General features: G+C 38.0%; 1 protein-coding gene across 6 annotated transcripts in view; it reads right to left on the reverse strand.

The window, feature by feature from the left end:
• ERC2 (ELKS/RAB6-interacting/CAST family member 2) overlaps positions 1 to 14,001 on the reverse strand; it is a 971,230-nt gene that overhangs the window by 573,939 nt on the left and 383,290 nt on the right. For all 6 annotated transcript variants that reach the window (XM_055383002.2, XM_055383001.2, XM_055383000.2 and 3 more), the window contains exon 7: positions 4,692 to 4,859. In XM_055383002.2, coding sequence (XP_055238977.2) covers positions 4,692 to 4,859 — 168 coding nt within the window. The remainder of the gene's footprint in view (positions 1 to 4,691; positions 4,860 to 14,001) is intronic.

The raw sequence follows: 14,001 nt of genomic DNA on the forward strand, positions 1-14,001 counted from the left end.
TAGGCAGCCAGTGGACTTGGCTTCCAGAGAGATCGCCATCTGTTTTTCTACCTTTAATAAATAAAGTACCTCTGCTCTATAAATTCACATTGCTTACAGGACTAAGGCCTAGAATGAAAATGGAGATAGAATTTTTGTCCAATTTTAATGGGTTTAAAAAAATTCGTGGGTAGCAAGTTTATGCTGTAAGAATCTATGTGCTGCATAACAGTCTGAATTTGATCGGGTTCAAATAATGCTACCATGTCCTAAAATCCTGGGCATTATACACTTTCCAAATGTACAATGTCATCAAGGTTTTATGACATTTCCTACAAAAACTCAATAGTCAGGTAGCACTTCATCAGTTACAGTTTAAATTCAGGTATGGGAACAGAAAACTACGGCTGCAGCATGGAAACCATACCACTCTTCTGATTTCGGTGTCACAGCCCCACAGGAACATTTCACTAAACACTTTTCATACATGTGCATTTTTGTCCCCTGCTAAGAGAACTCCATGTCTTGGAATTACAGAGTACAGCCAAAAGTATGTTGGTAGGGCCAAAAATCCACTCTAGATGATCTCTGGCTTCCTACAAAAGCTTCATCAGAGATGCTCCTCCACCTGGGGTTTTCTGTTTATTCAGCCTCACTTCCTTCTTCAAGTGATGAAATGCTTAGAGCATCATGTCCATGCCTGTCTACATGGCTTATGGAGCACACAAGACTTCTGAGACCCAGAGCTCTGAAGGCAAAGCTGACAGATATGAAATGCAAGCCTAGCTTTGCCAGGGTAAACGTGGCCAGGAAAGGAGCATACCTAGTTCTACTGGCATCAAAACAGGGTTGCGAAAGAGTCTATGAGAAAGAAATATTAAGTAATACTGCATGTCTGACATTGACATGAGCTTATTATTCTTCCATGCCAACACACCCTAATCCAAAGCTTATGCTATTCCAATCCAAGCCTGCCCTAAAACAGCAAATTATGCTGAATGTAGTCTAAGCTCCAAGGAGTCTCCAGACTTAAAGACAATGTTTCATTGGCCCATTCGTTTTTGTATTATTTCTACATTTTGAGTCAGCTTCTAAATCATATGCATCACTTCTCTAGGGATTATTTCCCTTTCACATTGCAGGTATAATAGAGCTCCTGTGGCTTTGCTACATTGCCGGTGGTTTTATTTCCTTCCCAAATGTATTGGTAAACTTGGTTTAAAAACCTGAAGCTGAGCAACCTCTCCAAATAAACATGAAACATTTCCAAACCCATTATCTACATGACTTCAACAAGTGATATCATAATCATGTTGCCAAAAGGAGCCATAATATACAACTGGTTTTGTTCTAGAACTTCCAAACTGGTTCCCAAACCTTTGAGTCTGGCTGTGGAGGAAAGTTTAAAATTCTGCAAAACATTTGCATTGGCAAAAGTGGTCATTTTGTCACTTATGCATTGGAAGTGCCATCCCAAAATATTCACTGAGAAAACTGTTGTCATTTATTCCTCAAGAATGAGCGCACTTAGTCTCAACTTCTGACAAAATGAACAAGTGTGATATTTTTCCCTAATTCACTCTCACACCTGGTATCATCATCCTAAAAAGTGAAATTTAAAAAAAGGCTTATTCTCTTAATTTACATTAATTATTTTATTATATATTCCTAAAGACAAAAAACACTTTTATCTAGGCTATGTGATCTTGGGCAAGCTTACCATAAGCCTCAATATTCCACAATTCCTTAGATTAATAATTGTGCCCATCTCACTAGGTAGTGGTCAAGAGTAAGTAAACAGTGCATGTAACAAGCACTATTTACATGAGTAAACAGAGTAGTCAGCATACTGTGTTCAATATAAGTAAGTTCAATAAATGTAAGCTTTTGTTACTATTTGCAGCTGGAGATTTTAAATGAAAAATTTTCTTCTGAATCCTTAGAACACGCTCCAAGACAGGCTACTATAACCATCTCTCTGTTATTCCCACGTACCCTAGACAGCCCCTTTGATTCAAGGGTCCTTAGTAATCTCTGCTCAGCTCTATTCTAAATTTCTGTGTCAATTAGCTAGTGCTACAAGAGGAAGAGGATCCAATGACCAGGACCTTGTCCATGAAGAGCTCTACAGAAATGAATTAATAATATGATTCATCAAATCACCAATATCCTGAGAGTTTCTAATAACGAATGCTGTGTCTCTACTTTTAACTCTTTGGTAAAGCCTCTATAATTTGGTTTGAATCTAACTTTGTTTTTAAAATGTGACAGACACTATTCTGTACATGAATGTACCATTTAGGCTCTGGCTGACCATAACAGAACAGGAAGAGACTCACTGGCTCTCAGAGTTTAAGAAAGATTAGAGAACTCACTTATGAAAAGACAAAATCATGGGGAATATCCTAATAGATATTAGAATGCATTGATAATCTAATCACAGCCTCTGCACCGAAACAAATGAATGCCAGCTACTGTTGTCATCTTTGCATAGCTCGGTCCTTGAATCAAATTCACAAGAACAAGTGCTCCTGGCAGTAGGGGGTGAGCATGTAATATAACCTTGGCCAATCAAATGATCCTACCCAAGACTTTAACTCTGGAGCAAGTTCATTTATCCATTCATTCAACAAATATTTATTAAGCATTTAGTATCTTTTGGGTACTAAAGATACGGGGGAAAAGTCTGCCTTTTTGGAATTTATATTCTAGTAATATGAATGAACAATATATATATTTAAATATATATTTATTTATATTATATAAATTTTAAAAATACATATACACACAAAAACACATTTGTCAAATGGTTAAAAGTTCTAATTAAAAAAATAAAACTGGATGAGAGAAGACAGAGGGCAGGAATGTGGGTGGTCATGCAATTTTACGCAGGATGGACAAAAAAGGCCTGTAACAAAGCACTATTTGAACAGAGACCTGAAAGAAGCAAAGGCATGAGCCATGTGGCTATTTCGAGCAGTTCTGTCAATAGGAACATAATGTGAGTCACACAGGTAATTTTAAGCTTTCTAGTAATTACATTAAAAAAAGTAAAAAGAAACAAGTGAAATTCATTTTCATTTACCTGATATGTCCAAAATATTTTCATTTCACCATATAATCAAACTAAAAATTGATTCACGAGAGCACTTCCATTTTTTTCATAATAAGTCTTCCAAATCTGATGTGCACTTCACACTTAAAGCACACCTCAGTCAAGGCCTTAATCGCTACATGTGGCTCGTGACTACCACAATGGGCAGCACGGGCTCAGAATGAGAGTGTCCCCATAAAGGCTACAGTAAATGTCAGGTACCAAGAGAGCATGCCTCATGTGTCTGCAGAAGAACACAAAGGCCACAGTGACTGATGTAGTCTGAGCAAAGGGGAAGGCAGTGAGACGGGCGGCCAGACTGGCCAGAGGGAGCCCAATCCTGCAGGGTGTCCTGGGCCTTCCACTGTTACTCTGAGTGACAATGGAAGCCAATGGAGGTGGGGACAGCTCCATGGACCTCTGACCTGTGCAGCTGTACAGGTCCCTATGCTTGGTTTAAGGCTCTAAGGTTACCATCCTGAAATTCTCAATTTTGGGACAGGGGTGTCATGTTTACATTATGCAATGGACCCCCAAAATTATGTAATTGGTTGTGACTGGAGAGTTTTTATCAGAGAGTGACATGAACTGTTTTATGCATTATGAGGATTAATCCAGTTTCTGTGTTAAGAATAGGCTGTAGGAAACATGACAAGAAAAACATCTGGAATGCTGTAGATCAATGCCAGGTGAGAAATGACGATGGCAGGTGATACCAAGAACAGGGGACAGTTAGTTCCATTTGCTGCAGCAGAGCACCTGACAACATGCCTGTGGATGGCAGCATCCAGGCCAGAGGCTCCTGTGGCCCACCATTGATTTCCACCTAGTTTCCACTCTGGCCCCCTGTTCATCTGAGAGCCTTGTATCTTCCCAACACATTTTACTTTTTTTGTAAAAGAGCAGCCATTGGTTTCTCTTCACACCCACCCTTTTACTAAGAGAAGGCAGGATACTCAATGGCCCCACTAAAACTATATACAGTAGCAAACAGGAATTCTCCAAAAGAAAATCGGGAATGCTATCACAAAATCAGGGTCCCCTATAAGGGAGAAATCGAGCTGCTAAAGGAAGGAAGGAAGAGCCCTAACAAGGTCAAGCATCTTCTGTGTTGCATCACTGTGGCTGGGAATTATTATACATTCTTTCCATTGATTTCAATTAAGTAATGGGTGTAAAACATTACCCCTGCCTCCCAAAAATCTATATGGGCTTCACAGAATAGGATCTACTACAGTTTATGTGAATATCAAATGTATCTAAAATACATTCAGGACCCACAAATACATTGCTAACTCTCAAGAAGAAAAAATTAACTTTTGGGACCTTTGGTTATTTTAGATTTGTATCTAAATTTGTACAATTCTCTCTATGTTTAAGCTGGTGAATAAAAAATTATCATCACTATTTAGTTTCTAGGTAATCAAATAGAAAATTCATCAAGCAATGCTAATATTGACATGATGCAACTACCAGTAAGTGAAACACCAGTATGAAAATCAGCCTATTCTTCCTAAAGATTCATAAAAGATCACTTATTTTCCATGTGCTCAAAATTTTTCTAAAATGACAAAACATGGATGATACCCCACTTGAAGGTCTTATGTCAGCTACTCACCTTTTTCTGAAGAACATTGATTTTTCTTTCCTTCACTTCTAACATATCTTTCATGTCACGAATTTCACCAGCCAGTGTCCCCTTCTCTTCTGTAAGGTCCTGTAGCTGTTTTGTTTTTTTATTGAGGAAAGATTCTTTTTCTTCCAGTCGTAATCTCAGCGCATCTACCTGAAATCAGGAAAAAGACAGAAGGTTGTGGTTTTACAGAAAGGTCATCAATAACCATCAATTGTGCCCTTTGAGGAGGCAGGGCAGCAGCATGTTTATTGAGCAAGGCACAATGGAACCACTGCTCATGGCACCTCACTGCCCTGCATTTTAACAGCCTACATCCTTCTTAAAGCCCTATTGTATGCACATCTCAATAGTGATACTTTAAAAAAAAAATAAGACTTCTATGAAATAAGACATTATGAAATAGTAGTAGGTTTCCATGTTTGTTTCCCTACTACAACATGTTTGTCTAAGCTTGGAAACAAAGCACATCAATACTCCCATGTCTCTCTGAGAGTCCAGGGAGGATAAAATACTGCTCAAGCTTTGCAGCATCGTCCTGAAATACGGAGAACACAATGAGCCATGCCATGGACATCCAGAGGAACAAGATTGACATGTAGAGAAACACTCCTAAATTAGAAAAATACATGTTGCCAAGAGGACACTCATGCTGCTGGAGGAAGAAAATAAGATAGAAATGAAACACCCATGCTCCAGCCTCATGAAAGACTGCTTTCCAAATACTTTTAAAGAAAAAAAAAAAAAAGACAAAGCATACAAAAAAAAATTCCTCTTCGTAACTCAGCTCTAAAATTTAAAAAAAATATAATTCCTGCTGTTCAAATGTTGTTAATAAAAAAGAAAATAGAAGTTTTATTTTTTTTAATTTAACATTCTGAAGCCCATGTGCAAAGAAAGGTCTATTTCTAGACTACTCAGACTAGATCATAGAAAAATATCACTGGAGTGGTAAAAAAGAAATGAGACAACAAAAAGAATATGAAGACCATCAGAATACCATTTTGAGTTAATTTTCTGTAGCATTTTAAAATTGTACTTTTTTGATATACAACACCATATTTGCAACCATGTTTATAAATGTACACTAATCCAGTCTTAAAATGCAACTGTGACAAACACTTTATTTGAAGGATTATTGTCCTTAATTATTGACAATGACAGACCATGAGATTTCCAAGAGTCTTGTTCTCAGCTAAACAATGACATTCAATAAGTTACTCCCAAAGCATTTACTTTTTTTATTGGATATATATATAAAAAAAGATTAGGACCCTTTGCCGCAATTATCTTGCTGCCACTTCAGCAGATACTACTGTTATGGTCTGAATATGTTGCTCAAAATTCATAAATTGAAATCAAATCCCCAATACAATAATATTAAAAGGTGGGGCCTTTAGGAGGTGATTAGGTCATGAGGGCAAAGTGCCTCATGAATGGGACTAATTGCTATATAAAAGAAGCCCAAAGGAATTCATTCACCCCTTCCACCATGTGAGAACACAGCACGAAGGCACCATATATGAAGCATTGACTGATCTCTCATCAGACAAGAAATCTGCTGATGCCTTGATCTTGGACTTTCCAGCCTCTGTAACTGTAAGACATAAATTTCTGTTGTTTATAAGCCACCCAGTCTCGGTGCTTTGTTCTAGCAGCCTGAATGAACTAAGACAACCACCATGATTTATTTTTTCTGGATCATTAAAGACACCTTAACATGTGATTGTATGTCAAAGCCAGGGTTAGAACAATCCAGGAACTAACTCTTCAAGGATCAGTCCTGATCCCTTTGGCAAAGGATGTATGAAGTAACTCTTTGTCAGTCCCCTTGATGTGGGAAAGGAATATGTTATGTTTACTACAACAAATCAAAATTAAATAAGATCATATAGAACAGGGTTCCCCAACCCTTGGACCAGTTCTGGTCCAGGGCCTGTTAGGAACCAGGCCACACAGCAGGAGGTGAGTGTCGGTCAAGCATTACCACTTGAGCTCCACTTCCTGCCAGATCAGCAGTGACACTAGATTTTCATAGAATCTAATGAACCTAGATCCCTCACATGTGCAGTTCACAATGGGGTTCACTCTCCTGTGACAGTCTAATGCCTGATGATCTGAGGTGGAACAGTTTCATTCCTAAACCATCCCCCACACCCCACACCTCTTCGTCTGTGGAAAAACTGTCTTCCACAAAACTGGTCGCTGGTGCCAAAAAGGTTGGGGACTGCTGATATAGAAAGTGTAAGAGACATGTCCACAAAATGATTTTCATAGAGATGCCCACAGCAACATTGTTCATAATGGATCACACAGGAAACAACACAAATGTCTATCAGTAAATGAATGGATAAATAAAATGGTGGTGTATTTATATGGAATATTATCTATCCATAAAAAGGGGTGACCTGCAGATATACACAATAACATAGGTGAATCTCAAAAGCATCCCGAGTGAAAGAATCTAGAGGATTTATGGCATGACTGTGTTTCCATTTCTGTGAAATTCTAAAAGAGGTGAAAATAATCTATGAGGTTACAGAAATGAGAGCAACAGTTGCCTGGGGTGGAAGGTGGGAAGGGCTGATTATAAAGGGACAGGAGGGTATTTTTTTGTTCTCTAAATTGATTAGGGAGAGTGGAGAACAGTTACCTGGTGTACAAAATTGTCAAAACTCATTGAACTGTACACTTTAATAATTTATACTTTGATAAACAGTTATAATTTATATTTCAATAAATTTGAAAAATATATGAATACATAACCAAGAATTAACAAATATCTTACAACAATGTCTTTCATGAAAGAGAGAGGTCAAAACAAAACAAAACACCAACCTGGGAACTAAATTACCTTATAACACAACTGGGAGAATGAAGTGGGGGTTGGATAAGGTTCCCATGGGTGATGAGGTATTGAGGTGATGAGGTATTGGGGTGATGGAAGGACTTAATCTTCACCCTCCATAGCAGGAAGTCAACAGATAGTAGCTACACCAGCAATCAGGAAGTAGAGAAGCAAGTAGGTTATTTAGAGATATCAAAATAACCGAACAAAAAGAGGTAAAAGGGTTTGTCTTAGGGAAAAAAAAAAATGGAACAGGGGAAGTAAAGGATTGCTGCATCTCATAACAGAAATTTTCAAACATTTTGCTTCCTTATCCTATAGGCAAGTAAAATTTGAATGGAAAGAAAAAAAAAGAATAAAGAAATCAAAAACGAAAATGGTACAAGAATGCCATAAGAAACCAATAGAAGATATACAAATACCCAACAAACATATGAAAAATGCTCAACATCACTAATCATCAGGGAAATGCAAATCAAAACCACAGTGAGAATACCACCTTATCCCAACCAGAATAGCTATTATTAAAAAGTCAAAAAACAATAGATGTTGGCTTGGATGTGGGAAAGGAAATGCTTATACACTGCTGGTGGGAATGTAAATTAGTAAAACCTCTATGGAAAACAACATGGAGATTTCTCAAATAACTAAAAGTCAATCTACTATTCCATCCCACTACTGGGTATCTACCCAAAAGGAAAGAAGTCATTGCATCAAAAAGATACCTATATGTGTATGTTTATCACAGCACAATTCACAATTGCAAATATATGGAATCAACCTATGTGCCTGTCAAAGAATAAGTAGATAAGAGTAGATAAAGTATGATAACATATAAGATATATATATGATAAGAATGAAATAATGTCTTCTGTAGCAACCTGGATGGAACGGCAGGCCATCATTCTAAGTGAAGTAACTCAGGAATGGAAAACCAAATACTGCATGTTCTCACTTCTAAGTGGGAACTAAGTTCTGGATACACAAAGGCATGTGAAGTCGTATAATGGACACTGGAGACTTAGAAGCAGGAAGGGTGTGAGGAGGATGAGGAATAAAAAACTACCTACTGGGTGCAAGGTACACTACTCAGGTGATGCGAACACTGAAATCCCAGACTTCACCACTATACGATTTACTCATGTAACCAAAAACTACCTATACCCCTAAAGATACTGAAATTTAAAAATTTAAAAAAAAAAAAGAAAAGTTCAGGGCAGCAGAGGGTGGCATTTAAAAGAAAAAAAAAAGTCAATAGGAACAATAGAAAGAGGACACTTAGGTTTTTAGGACTGGTTCTGCTTTTAACTGCCTGAGAGGATCAGGACAGATAACTCTCATTTCCCCTCCCCAGCCTTTCAGCCTCAGTTTCTCCATCTATAAAACCAAGAGGTGTGAACAGATCATATTTGACATCTTAGGATTTTTAAAGGCAGGAATTCGTTTTTGGTAGAATGCGTCAGGGAAGGATGATGATATTAGCCATAAAGAAAAATTATTGGAGTAGAATATCCTTTTCTTGCTCCTTGCCAAGAAAGGGGTACCTAAGTTGTGTTTCTAAAGGTCAAAGGTGACAGGGAAGTGGGGGGAGTAGAGAGTTTTTCCAGTTTCTGCTCCAGTGAGAAGGATGAAGCTGGGAGGTCCCCGTAGGGGAAGGAGTGGTCACAGATGTGTGGAGCCCCCAAGCCCTAATGGCCCTGACTGCATTACAAGAGAGGATGGACATTCTGTAACTGGGGAGGAGAATGGCAGATTCTTCAAATAGCTGATAGCTGTGCCCCTTCCCACATAATAGCCAGAAAGATACAGGGCCTGGAAAGGTGGAGGGGTACTCATGTCCTGGGGATCTTCCTCTTCCTAAATGAAAATTCATGACAGGTGCACTAAAGATGATGCCCTAAAGATGGGCCACAGATTCTCATGTGGCCCATTTTTGTTTAAAGTTACCTTCATCTACCAACCTGGCATAACACCACTCTTCTCTGTAGGTTTTCATTATATCTGGCGAAAAAATATGATTTTTGAGTTTATGCACAAACATAGGTATTTGGTGGATTACTGGAATATTGGCAGAACATGCTGAACACTCTGGATTATAGCAGTGGTTATAAAGGGGTTACAATCAATTGTAGATATTTGCACATGGGCTTACCAGGACTCAGTGTGATTCTGAGAAGAAACACATGACTGAGGTCCCATTTGCCCTGCATCCTACCTATCAAAGCTGGATGGTCTATATCTGGACTAAAGGAAATGCCTAATATCCAAACTGTGATATAAATAAATTACAATATGGGAGGTAGTGAGTGGTGCTGGAGAGAGTTTAGAAAAAGACACTCTGTAATCATGAGAGAGAGAGTCAAGGGCTCTTAAAATTATTTGGTGTTGAGTGAAGAGGCAGAGAAAAATATTCCACATACCCAAACATTTTAACTTTTATGTCTCTACCTGAGTTGGAATGTAATCTAGACTTTAAGGCTTAACATTTATAGCACCTTCTCGCCATGTGTGATCTATCAGTGCCCTGTCGCATCTTCCCAACCCCAGAAGAGATAAAAAACAACCCTAGCCATGAGAATATTTCTCCAGGAACAAAATGGAGAGCGAAGATGGTTGTGATCAGCACGTTACTCAAACACCCAAATTCAACATGGCAGGAGGGAGCCTGTGCCAGCTGAGGTCTTCTCTTTGGGGGTTTATTTTCCATGCACTGGAAAGTGTGTACTTAACTTCAAAGGAATTTGGGTCATGCCTTTCAATCACCTTCACTCTGTCTTTAAAGTTTTGCACTAGAAATGGGCTTCAGGGTCTTCTTTTTTTTTTTTTTTTTTAAGATGAAACTTTGACGTGAACCACAGGCAATTCACAAGCAACATTAGCCCAGTGTGCAGTAAGCAAGTATGACATCATCTCTAAAGTCAAATATGAACTTCCAGATGGTGCAAAACCACAAGCAGGCACACAAGCCTTTGGATGCACCAAAGTTTAAACACAGGGAAGATAAGGCAAGAAAAAATGCATTCTATTAAAAATTAGAATATCTAGTTCCAAATTAGGTATCAATGACTGAAATTAAAGTTCCCCTCACTAATATTCTGACTCCACTCAACAGAGTACATCACTTAAAACAGAATCAGAAAAGCCTGAAGTCTAGATTATACTCCAACATCAGGTAGATACATAAAGTTAAAATGTTTAAGTATATGGAATACCTTTCTCTGCCTCTTCACTCAACACCAAATAATTTTAAGGGCCCTTGACTCTCTGTCTTAAACTTTGGCAGTTGACTCAATAATAAAACTTGGCAAAGCAAAGAGCACCATCATTTCCCAGAAAAACAAAAGAAAATTAGAACTGTATGATATAGTCAATGCACAAAGACCCAGAAGGTTGAATTTCCAATTTTTACATATGACTTAACCACATGGGAACTAGTCATCTAATGTTAAAACTAGGACAATCTTTCCATTTTAGGAGAATTGCTCATTTCCTTTTGATCCATTTGTGTGTGTGTGTGTGTGTGTAAGAGCATGTGACATATGAAAATTTAACCTTTTATCTGGCAGTATAAAACATAAAACATTTGTTTTCACTTCAGTTCCAGGTAATAACTTGAAAGAAAAGAACCATGGCAATGAAATTGGCAAAACGTTGCCAAAATCAGAGTTAAGCATTATTAATCTTCATGTCAGCACCCAGGAATTATAACCAGTTCCAATGGTGAGGTATGTTTCTAGAAGTTCTATACATAAGACACTCGACCTTTCTGCCGTATTTTATGTGCGCCTTCAGAAACGGTTTCAATGTTGTGACAAAACACTAAGTGCTACTTGATGTGCCATAAATAATTTCTAAAAATCAAACAGTTCATTTCAATCTTAAAATGACTACTGCAACACTAGAGAGAAAAAAACACTTGAGGGAGAAAAAGGGGCCACTTGAAAATTTTCACAGATTAAATACTACTTGCTTGACAATGCTTCAAGAATTGAATAAACAGGCTATCACAAAGAAAAACTTTAAAAGAAAATGAAACTGGAACACTCACAAAAGCTCCCAATATAGTTTTATTTCACATTCAAAGCTTCATTTGTTTGTTTTTCCTAATCGTAGACTTGAGTTAAGGGTATATTTGAATTTGATTCAACCTGCAATCATTCAAAACGGGAGACAGTTTCAAAGTTGGAAGTATGCATAATGTACACAGTCTCCAAAGACACAAACACTAAAAATAACCTAAAATCTAAAACTTGCTTGGTAGTAACGACAAGTTCTCACTCACATCCAACTCTCCTTTCCTCCTGAACACAGGAAAGATCACACTTCTCAGGCGCCTTTTGGGAAGATGAAACCCTGTGTTTTCTTCAGGAAATGTAAGCAGAAGTGAGGTACATCACTTCCTGTCTGTTCCACACCACACTCCTTTTCTTCCTCAGAGATCGTAGAGGCTACACTTTCCAGATGGTGGAGATACAAGATGGCAGAACCTCCCTAAGTCTGGATCCTCAAGTGACTGTGAGAAACAGGTTCTCCCGCAAGTCCTCAATCCTTAAAACGGGTTGGACTTACAGTATGATGGGTTAAATAGCTTAGAAATTATTACAATAAACTCGTATGATTTTGCTGCAAAGTAGGCACCTTAAAACTAAAACTGTTTTTTTTGTCTTAGAGATTGTCATGAATCTAAAGAATTAGGGCTATGGTACTTCCTTTCACTCTTTCTATATATAGGACCTTCAACTTCCCTTCTCCTTTCATCACAAATCCAAAGAAGGGGGAAAAATGACAGAGGGCCAAAGACAGAGCTAAGAGGAAGAAGCAGTAGAACCTTGGGGTAGTAGACACGGGGGTTAAAGATCAAAGCCTTGGGAAAAAGAGAGAGAAAGACAGACTGAAGAGGAAAGATCCCCTTAAGCTCATCAACTTGAGTTTCAGTTTGGATAGACAAGCGGCTCAGGTGGGTATGTTTTGCAACATCCTCTGCAATGCAAATATATATGTTCAACTAACTCATAACAATGGCCTTTCAAATGTCATGAACATTTCTAAGGTATTACAAGGAAAATGGAGATAATAACAGTACGTCCTTCTTTGAGTTATTTTGAGTATTAAATTAAATAACACATGTAAAGCACTTAGCATGGTACCTGGCACTTAGAAACCCTCAATAAATTTTTGCTATTGTTATTATACTTTTTTATTCTACTTTTCACAGCCTCTAATTCAGTGATTTATATACCGCAGGAATGCAACAAAGGTTGCTGATCAACAGCCCTCAGGAAGAGTGGAGAACCAGCAAATAAGGTTTTGTGCTCTAACACGTACTGAGGCGTTACATTGTTTGACATTTACTTAAAAATATTTCAGCATACACTCTATGGTATGTGTGCAGTGTGGAGGGTTGTGTGGGTGGGTGGACAGATGGGTGTATTACCCAACTGAGAATAAGTCCTCCAGAGTTAGTTAATTAGCTATGAAAGACTTTAATTAAAAGCTAACATTCCAGAGTCAGCTACCAAAAATACGTCAATATTCTTTATATTTGATGGACAACTGAAAATTGTCAATTAACATAATTGATGTGAGGAGTGATTTCTCCCTGGTGAAGTGAATGGTATTTGAGATCTGTGCATTGGCTAGAAATGTTGCCCAGGCATGTCCACTCTTCCAAGAGCAAGGTTTAAGACTGTGTGTCCAAAATAATTATGATGCAAGCCACATCTGTACTTTTACATTTTTTAATAGCCCCATTTAAAAAGTAAAAAGAAACATTGAAATTAATTTTAATAAAATATTTAATCTATTATATCTAAAATATTATTATTCAACCTGTAATCAATATGAAAAATATTGAGATACTCTACATTTTTTGTATTGTCTTCAAAATCTAGCTTTTTTTTTAAACTTTTAGCACATCTCAATGACGATTAGCCATATTTCAGGTGCCCAATAGCCATATGTGGCTCATGGCTACCATATTGGACAGTGAAGGTCTATGACTCCAGTAAGCCCAAAAGCTTCAACCCTTGGAATGGAATCCTACCTAGGCTTAGAATTTCAATCTCCCTTGCATATTGATGATTCAGGGAGGATTTTGGCCCAACAGCAAACAGACGGTTGGCTGAGCCCTGTCACAAGACATAGCATCACACTGACTTAGAGAGAAGCTTTCATGGACATGAAGCTTCCAGAAAAACAGAGAGCTGAAACTTCAAGGAGTGCTCAGGGAAGTTGTACAGCTGTGATGTACTACACAGAGGCCAGGTGGTGGGGTAGGAGTCCTGCCTTCTTCCCTTCTCTAACCATCAGGGGCTACTGACCTCTACAAAAGAAAATTTTTGACGAATAATCGTCAATGACCTTGATGGCTGGTAATTCAGCTAGCATGAATCTTTCTGGATTCTTGATGAAAGAAGAACTCAGAATAATCACTGCTTTCAAAAACTC

Source organism: Gorilla gorilla, chromosome 2, assembly GCF_029281585.2.
Source record: "Gorilla gorilla gorilla isolate KB3781 chromosome 2, NHGRI_mGorGor1-v2.1_pri, whole genome shotgun sequence".
In the NCBI taxonomy this organism is placed as follows: Eukaryota; Metazoa; Chordata; class Mammalia; order Primates; family Hominidae; genus Gorilla; species Gorilla gorilla.